The sequence below is a fragment of the Protobothrops mucrosquamatus genome, unplaced genomic scaffold, assembly GCF_001527695.2.
Source record: "Protobothrops mucrosquamatus isolate PMUCROS unplaced genomic scaffold, P.Mucros_1.0 scaffold_146, whole genome shotgun sequence".
NCBI lineage: Eukaryota > Metazoa > Chordata > Lepidosauria > Squamata > Viperidae > Protobothrops > Protobothrops mucrosquamatus.
This window is the reverse complement of record NW_015386222.1, coordinates 287972-297212: the sequence shown is the minus strand read 5'-3', so window position 1 is coordinate 297212 and position 9241 is coordinate 287972. Positions and strand designations below refer to the sequence as shown.

The 9241-nt window shown below is 39.9% G+C and overlaps 1 protein-coding gene across 1 annotated transcript in view; it reads left to right on the top strand.

The window, feature by feature from the left end:
- The window catches only part of ITGB4 (integrin subunit beta 4), a 58466-nt gene that overhangs the window by 22943 nt on the left and 26282 nt on the right, over positions 1-9241 (top strand). The window contains exons 16-23 of the mRNA XM_029284731.1: positions 1031-1141; positions 2506-2612; positions 3427-3460; positions 4743-4928; positions 6481-6584; positions 7306-7364; positions 7889-7912; positions 9009-9028. Of these exons, the coding sequence (XP_029140564.1) occupies positions 1031-1141; positions 2506-2612; positions 3427-3460; positions 4743-4928; positions 6481-6584; positions 7306-7364; positions 7889-7912; positions 9009-9028 (645 nt within the window). The remainder of the gene's footprint in view (positions 1-1030; positions 1142-2505; positions 2613-3426; positions 3461-4742; positions 4929-6480; positions 6585-7305; positions 7365-7888; positions 7913-9008; positions 9029-9241) is intronic.

Here is a 9241-nt window from a genome sequence, read left to right as displayed (position 1 = left end):
TACCCAGACAGTAAATCACCAAGTAAGGTATAAACCTACATACACTTCACTCTTCTTTTGAAATCTGATAGCAGCATATATTTAATTATGTCTTTCTAAAATACAGTATAGTCAAAATTAAAAAGATACACTTTGTCATCCATATCAGGGAGCACAGACCATTTCAGAATGCAAAACATTGATTAAAAGCAAAGTAATCTATTATGGATGGGGAAGGCAGGAAGAATCCAGGGATGTTTCTATTTTCATGTATGCAACACTGAAGAATGAACTGATTCCCAATGTTACACAGCATATTCATTACATCACAATTGAAGTTGCAAGAAGTGGTTGGCAAAGATAAGCTGTTTAAATCTGTTTCCTTATTATGTGAACATATCACATTTTAGTGGAAACATGCTGCTCAGTGGACCTTATCTCACTAGTGATTTATAGCATCTCACAAGTGACACCTAAAGTATATTATTTTCATTAATGATTTGTTGTCACAGTAATGGCTGGGTAGCAATATAATATACTATAATCTACTTATAAGAAAATGATCAGTGATTACTGATAAGACTGCGTTTTTATACCCCCAATAAACTGAGCAAAGACTAAGGATACAGCCATGAAATGCTATACCATACGAATTAGCTTTCCTCTTCTCCTTTTGCACAGACACATCTAAACATGCTGAATAGAGTTGCCTCATGACTATATACATATTGCAGATATTCTAATGTAATGTATTATATGACAATGATATATAGTGGGTTGAATTAGCCACATTTGGATGAGCTGCATTGAAAGTCCTGGAACTTAATTCCTTCTTGTTGATTCAGGCTTATCTCCTTTAGTTCAGGCTTTTGAAATTAAGATAGCTTCTTTCCCCTTACTGTTGGAAAATTGAATCACTCAGACTCTGAAGGTGCTTGTTTGGAATGGCCTCAAATGGAAAAATAAGAACTTCTCCCTTTTCTGTTGCCAACAGTAGAATTTACAACATAAATTGGCAATATTACATCTGATTTTTTTTTTTAATCTGCAGGTCACAAGTGTACCTTTCAAGATGAGGAAGATGATTGCATTTACCATTACACTAGGGAAGAAGACACCAATCAATCACAGAACAATACTGTTCTTGTGCAAAAGAAGAAAGGTAAATATTAACTTTCTATGAAGAGAGTATGTTGGAATACATGTTAGAATGTATTTTGTATTGCAACAACTACAGAATTATTCAGCCAGTAGATGGCAGTGCATCTATGGTTATAATCTATGGTTTCTTTTTGTTCTGAGAGTTTCCTGTTTCCTGTTATAGTACAATAGTTGAACAGTAAAGCACATGGTGACTGTACTCTTTGTTTGCTCTGTGGTGGTTTATATAAAAAAGAATTTCTGGCAGAGTGGGTTCCCAAAATGTAGCAAGTGAGATAAATTAGAAGGTCTATTATTTAGATTTCAATAGGCACTGTAAACTAGTTTTTCATTTGTTTTTGAAACTCTGTTGGTCAGTATTTTCTTGTTTACACCAATGGGGTTGCATCATGGTAGATCAGGATCTACTAGTAGTTTTCTCATAATTGATTGGCAAAGATACCTAACTTCACCTTTTAGCAAAAGCAACAACAAATTATTTTTTAAAAAATAAATAAATTGGGCTGCTGAAACAAGGAAAGCTTGAAGTGACCAGGAGTGGACTTTATGTGAAGAAGACATCTCAGCTGACTTCTGATCCTGGAAACAAACCCCTTGATTCAAAGAGTGTTTGCAGGCATGCTTTTCTTTCATTCTGCAGTCAGTAATGGCTCCTGGATGTCAATGAAGATTCAGGTAAAGTGTCTGGCAACTGGACTTATTTTCTTGTTGGTTTGAGAGATTTTGCTGCCCATCCAAGCAGCTTCTTCAGTCTGAGCAAGTGAGAAGATAGAAGATAGAATGTACCAACTAGGTTGAAGCATAGGTGATTCCTGTAGTCTGTCACTTTTCTTACTGTCTTTTCCCATTCCTGCATCAACCTTGGATGGGCAGCGAAACGTCTCAAACCAACAAGAAAATAAGTCCAGTTGCCATCACTCAAATTTCAGTGGCTCCTGAAGTTTCAGTAAATAAAGTCAACTCAATTAGTCTAAAAACTCTGCTGCTCTAAATTAATCTCTCCAGAAATTTTAGAATACAAAATTTATTGTCTGCACACAACATCACTATGCATTAGTGAGATCACTATGATGGTGAGATTGTAATCCAACTCTTTTGGAGTTGAAATCCGGACTCTAGAAGCCTGGTCTTCGTGAACTGACAGGAATTCTGAAAGTTTTCAGTTGGCTACCTCTATCTAGAGATGCCGGTGCAGAATTTTTACATGCAATGCATGGGTTCTGCCACTGAGTTACAGCATTTGCTGCATTTGCTATACCACTTTCCTCTTCTCTTCCCTAACCAGGAAAATAAAAGATAACGTTGCTTCCTTTGGTCTCTTGATTCGTTTGGAACATGTTTTTTTTATTTGTTGTCATTATGTAGAGTGTCCACCAGGAAGTTTTCTTTGGCTTATACCCCTACTCATTTTTCTGATATTACTCCTGGGGTTGCTGCTCCTCCTATGCTGGAAATACTGTGTTTGTTGCGAGGTAAAATTTATCTTTCTAACCTGTAGTAACAAAGGAAAAGCGGGCAGGGGGGCTTTGGCGGCGTGTTTTGAATCTAACCTGTAACTCATTTTTCTAACAATTTGAAGATTTTTCAAAATCTTCTCTCAGATCATGTAGAAATTAGAGGTCAATGTAAATACATTTTCTGTCTTCTCCATGTAAGCTTCTAGTTGAAGTTTTTATATTGACTAAGTGGTGACAATTATTTTTGTTCTAGAGTCTAGATCTAACTTTCTTCAACTTCCAGTATTTTAAAAGATCACTTTTCTCCAATGTATTTGAGATATTTTGTTTTATACTAAAATGATTGGGAATTAGGAATGGAATATATTGGAAGGCATTGGGGGGTGGGAAAGATAAAGAAACAATGGCCTTGCAACATCAATGCCAAGGAGCAAATGAAAATGAATGGAGAAAGAGAGACAGTGATCCTCTACCACTAGTCATATCGAGAAGTGCCTGAGAAATAAGCATGCAGAAAAGGCATTTGTAAGATGCACTGCCATAATCGGTTACATCATTGATCCAAAGTGATCAAGGTCATATTAGGCTTATCTATTAGTTCAGTGCCTGTGCCATATAAACCAGGTTGATATGCTTCTCTTGTTGCACTTCATGGATGTCTTTAAGTGGAGGCAGCCTGTGTTTGCTCTATCATCCTCCTTAACAATGTATTTTGTATCATCCACTTCAACAAGTGCAACAAGCAGAGAGCTCTGTGAATTTATTTTTTGCACTTTTCATTAAAACCCATTCCACATTTTTTCTGTTTTGTTTTTTTTTTGACATCTAGAGGTGTTTGGCGTTGCTACCCTGTTGTGCACGAGGTACGTCTTTTGAATTTATGGGTGATAATAGCATTAGAGTGGTGTGCTTAGATCAAGACTGAAAGAAAGCAATATAGGCAGTCCTTAACTTACAACCATTCATTTAACAACCATTCAAAATTACAACGTCATCGAAAAGAGTGACTTTACAACCAGTATCCACACTTACAACCATTGTGGCCTCCCACAGTCATGTGATCAAAATTTAAGCACTTGTCAATTGGCATCTATTTATATGAGGTCATAGGATCAGTACAGGTAGTCCTCGGCTTACAACGGTTTGTTTAGTGACTGTTCGGAGTTACAACAGCACTGAAAAAAATGACGCTTGACAACTGATTCATGTTTATGATGGTTGCAGTGTCCCAGAGTCGTGTGATCCCCTTTTGTAATCTTCGGACAACCAAATTCAATGGGGAAACCAGATTCTCTTAACAAGCATGTTACTAATTTAACAACTGCAGGGATTCACTTAACAAAGGTGGCAAGAAAAATTGTAAAATGGGGCAAAACTCATTTAACAAATTTCTCACTTAGCAACATAAATTTTGGGGTCAATTGTGGTTGTAAGTTGAGGACTACCTGTATTTGCAACCTTCCCAGCTGGCTTCTGACAAGCAAAGTCAATGGGGGAGGGATACTGGATTCATTTAATGATCATATGATTCACTTAACAACCACCATGGTTCATGTAAGCTGGCTCAGGAATTCTGGGAATTGAAGTCTACGAGTCATAAAAGAGCCAAGGTTGACTACCCCTGCTGTACCCAGTTAGGCAGTAGCTGTCTTAAGAAGATTAGGACTTTTCAAGCACTGTTCTCTGAAGCTCTTCATTTTTGGGAGAACCTGGATCAAAATCTATGCATTTAACTCTCTGAATAGCAGAGAGAAAATAATCCCTTATACAGTATTTAGAGAACGTAAGAAAACATAAAACCTCATGTGGTGAATTGAAATGCATTTTAGAATAGTATTATGATTCTGGACTATACATTATGAACACATGCTAAAATATATGATTGTAAAGTAGATGTAAGACATAACAGTAATGAGGGACAGAATTAGGAATTCAAGTCATGGATGGCCAATCTAATAATTAACAATAATACAACTTATTGCTACCAATCTGAACACCGGTTACTAATTAAAATGAGGTCCACCTGGGAAAAGGTAAAGGAAAATCATGCTACAATGTAAGCAAGGTGTTTCTCCTTTGACAGAAGTATTTATTTAGATCCAAGGTCCTGAAGTACAAATACTAACTTTCTTTCCCTCTCTGAAGGTCGTATGGTTGGTTTCAAGGAGGACCACTATCTGCTCAGACAGAGTCTGATGGCATCAGATCACCTGGACACCCCAATGGTGCGCAGCGGTAATTTGAAAGGGAGAGACATAGTCCACTGGAAGATCAGAAACAATGTGCACAAGCAAGACTACTCATCCTTCGCCCTCAATCCCAAAGATATCAGTAAGTGCTCATTTTACAAGGCGGAAAAGAGAGGCCAGATGGAACATAGCTTATTCCTAAAGTTAATGGTGACAATAGAGGGATAGTTACTCCTTCAGTATCTAGTTTGAAACCTGATTCAAATATCTAGGCTAGGGGTGTCAAACTCGTAATGTATCGCAACTTTTTTGCCATTGCCAGCAATGGGGTGGGCGTGGTTTCGCTATGATGCATCTGGCCCATGGGCCGGCAGTTTGACACCCCTGATCTAGGCGGTCATATAGTCTCACCCATCTAAAGCTTTCCAAAGTATGTGAGGAACTGCTGCTTTTAGGACCCATTGGTTACAATGGCAATTGAGACTAGGATTAAAGTTATTCAGCAATGTGGTTGAAAAGTACAACATCACACATTCACATTGCCTAATGACAGCAGTCCCAGGCAATTCTGGTTGCCATCATAACTCCAAGATGGATGGGTTGTTAAGCAGGAATAGGTGGGCATTCCAGGTAAGGAGCACATGAGCCGCAGGAGGCCAAAGCAGGACGTGCAAAGGCTGGCGTAGGCTGCACGTGTGTTGCAGGAGGCCACAGAGAACTGGCGCAGGCCTTGCATGAATTGAGGAGGGCAACAGAGGCTTTGCATGAGTCATAGGAGCCAGGAAAGGGCCTGGAAGGAAGCTGTGGAAGCTGTGCGTGGGCACGGGGGTTACTATGGGGAAGTAAAAAAGCAGGAGCAACTTACTTGACCGACTTGTAACCTTCCTTCTGGGGCTTTGCTTGTGGAAAGGTCGCAAATGGCGATGTATGATTGCAGTTTCCTGCAATGTCATAATCATAAGCTGGGCACTGGAACACCCAGTTCACAGTTATGTGACTGCAAGCATATTGTGTTGGCTGGAATATCGGAGACTGGCTGTGCCTCCATTTTTTTCAGTGCTGCCATAACTTTGAACAGTCACAGAATGAATGGGCATAATAAGCCAAGTCCTTCCATGGTCTCTATCCACATTTTCACACCTGAGATACTGGTAATTTGTAAGCTACCTTTTTCCATAGAGCTGCCTGAACAGAAAAGGATTTAATACAAGGCCGTTTCAAAAAAAAAAAATCTACTTGTTTTTTGAGATGGTATTCGTGTTTCAGAGAACTCTCATGACCATTGGTACAATTGCATTGGGTTTTTTTTTAGATGTAACTGAACCACAAATCTATATGTTTTATGTAAATTTGATTTTTGGACTGTCTCTGGAATTTCTGATCTGATGATGCTGATAGATCTGTTAGAAATTCCTATCATTCCTCTTACCTACAGTTATCTTGGAAGCAGAGAAGGAATCACTGTGTAACTAATGTAAGACTATGATGTAAGGTTCTAATTTTTTGAAGTCCAGCAAAACTCTATGTCAAGATTATAGGTGCCTCAGAATTCTAATCACTGTTTACATGGTATGTGTAAAATAAACTCTGTGGCTGAACCATATCATTTCCCATTATATTTCTGTATTAATTGGTTGTGCTCATTGCTTGACTGGCAGCTGCAAATTCTGATGGATTAATTTCCTTATTTCCAGTTCCACATGGGCTCTCTCTCAGATTGACACGGCTCTATACCCAAAATCTTACAAAACTGGATAGCCGTGAACATGAGCACGTGCAGAAAGAGGTGGAGGAAAATGTAAGAAGTAGGGGTATTTGTTCTATTTTTAACTCTCCCTTGTTATAAGATGAGTGTATGTGTATATCTGTACGACTTGCTCCTCTTTGTATGCTCACCATAGTTCCTTCAGGTGGGAGAGGTAGATTTGGACAGACCCTAAGTCCACACCGAACATGACCAACTAGCCAGGACCAGATATAAACCAAAGAATCCTCCCCAAACACTCCGTCATGCAGATTTCTTGCTGAGGAGGCACAGATATTGAACCCAGTGCAAGGTTTCTTTCCTTGGATTTGAGTGTTCATACAACTTCTGTTGTGGATGTGATGCCTGAATATAAATCAAGTGAAGGGCAGAAGATGAAGGGCCTGAAGCCTTTAACACCAATATTTGACCGAACACCTGATGAGCTGTGGCAGTCCTTATGTACCAGCTTGATGATTATTGGGGTAGTTAAGGAACGTGGTGGCTCACATGATTAGGACACTGGGTTGGAGGTTAGCAAGCTGATGTTCGAGACTTGAGCATTACTGGGTGGTAGGGTGAGCTCCTGTCATTTGCTCCAGCTCCTTGATGGGGACATCAAAGGAGCCCTCACGGGCAACCCCCAGGCAACAGTGATGTCACTGGGTAATCCTAATCCTTATATGGTGCCTCCAACATGAATGGGATGGGGGATTGGGGATTAGGCTAGTTCTCTTGAGGATCTGGTCTAATGACTCTCTCTTGCTCTTCGCAGCTGAATGAGGTGTACAGAGTAATCCCAGGTGTCCAAAAGTTCCAGCAGACAAAATTCAGGTGAGAGCATAACTGGCGTGGGAAGAAAGAATGAAATCTCAGTCAACAGATTTTTATTTTTTTTTAGCAGGAAGTAGATGATGATAGATGAGTAGTAGGGAACTGGTGTAGTGAGAGAATATCTCTTTGGCTGAGAAGACTGTCTTTTTNGTGTACAGAGTAATCCCAGGTGTCCAAAAGTTCCAGCAGACAAAATTCAGGTGAGAGCATAACTGGCGTGGGAAGAAAGAATGAAATCTCAGTCAACAGATTTTTATTTTTTTTTAGCAGGAAGTAGATGATGATAGATGAGTAGTAGGGAACTGGTGTAGTGAGAGAATATCTCTTTGGCTGAGAAGACTGTCTTTTTTCTTAGAATGAGGAGGTAGTAGAATTTAATTTCCCCTCTGACCAGCTTTCCAATGCTACAACAATAAGTGTATAAAGTGTACAGGATACTGATTTGGTCTGTCAGTCATTAAGGTTCTTGATATTCTTTTGATTAAATCCTTGACATTTATTAATTTTATCTGTTTTCTCCCCAGGATTCAGCCAAATGCTGGAAAAAGGTAAATAAAACCATTCATTTCTACCCTGACTTCCAGGTCTACTTAGAAATAATTTCCACTGCTGTGCTTTGCTGCAACAGTTTTTGCCTATCTTCCAGAAAATAGGATGTTGTTATTTAACATTATCACTGCTGGTCTTTTTCTCTGCACTGCATTATTTACATCACAGAGAATCAAGTTATTTATCCTGAACTTCTCATTACTACACGTGGAAACTTGTGCTGATACAGGTAGTCCTCAGCTTATGTCAGTTTATTCAGTGTCCGTTCCTACTTAGGACAGAGATGAACAAGTAGCATTTAGGACAGCCTTCGAAGTTTTGGCAGTTGCAGCATCCCTGCAGTTACCCGATGTCCAACATCCCCTGCCAGCTTCCCTTAAACCAGGGGTAGGCAACCTTGGCTCTTTTATGACTCGTGGACTTCAATTCCCAGAATTTCTGAGCCAGCTTTTATGCAGAGGGCATGTAATACTTGCTCTCCCATTTTTGGAACCAAAGATTCAGAGTTGGAAGGTATCTTACAAACTATCTAGTCCAACATGCTGCTCAATGCAAGATCCATTGGACCAGGGGTAGGCAACCTTGGCTCTTTTATGACTCGTGGACTTCAACTCCCAGAATTCCTGAGCCAGCAAGTCCACGAATCATAAAAGAGCCAAGGTTGCCTACCCCTGCCTTAAACAAACTCAGTTGAGAAGCTGGCAGGAAGTTGGAAGTTGTGCTCATGTGACATCCTTGCTGAACAATGGTGGGACTGCCGGAACTGCCATTGCTAAGCATTGTGGTCACATGCTGTCCCACTTTATGACCGCGTCACTTGGTGACAGCAATTCTAGTACTAATTGCCACTGTTAACTGAGGACTACCTGTAGTAGGCAGCTAAGAGCTACACTTAGATTATGCTGGCTGTTGTAGACAGACATTTCCATTGAGAGATTCCTCCCCGAGTCTTTGGATTTTACTCTAGCCTGAAGGGTTTGAAGACAGACATATGGCCATTAAGAGGCTCCCTGGAAGTGTGACCAGCTAAAAACTGTAGAAGTTCATGTTATCTCTTTGGTGCTGCATGTTAACTGGTCTTTCAATCCACTGCAGATGCCCCTTTTTGTGGGATAGTGGGAGCCACCCAACATTAATTCCTTAGCTGCGGAAAGCTAGAAGTATTTTAGATCAGCATCATCTGTGAATTAGCAGTTATAAATTTGTGTGAGCATTTGTGGGCAATGGATGCAGCTCATGCTGGGGTGGCTGAGAGATTTGGGCATGGTTGTTTTTTTTCTTATATGACACCAGGGCTTCATTGTCATACTTCCTCATACGTGGCCCTA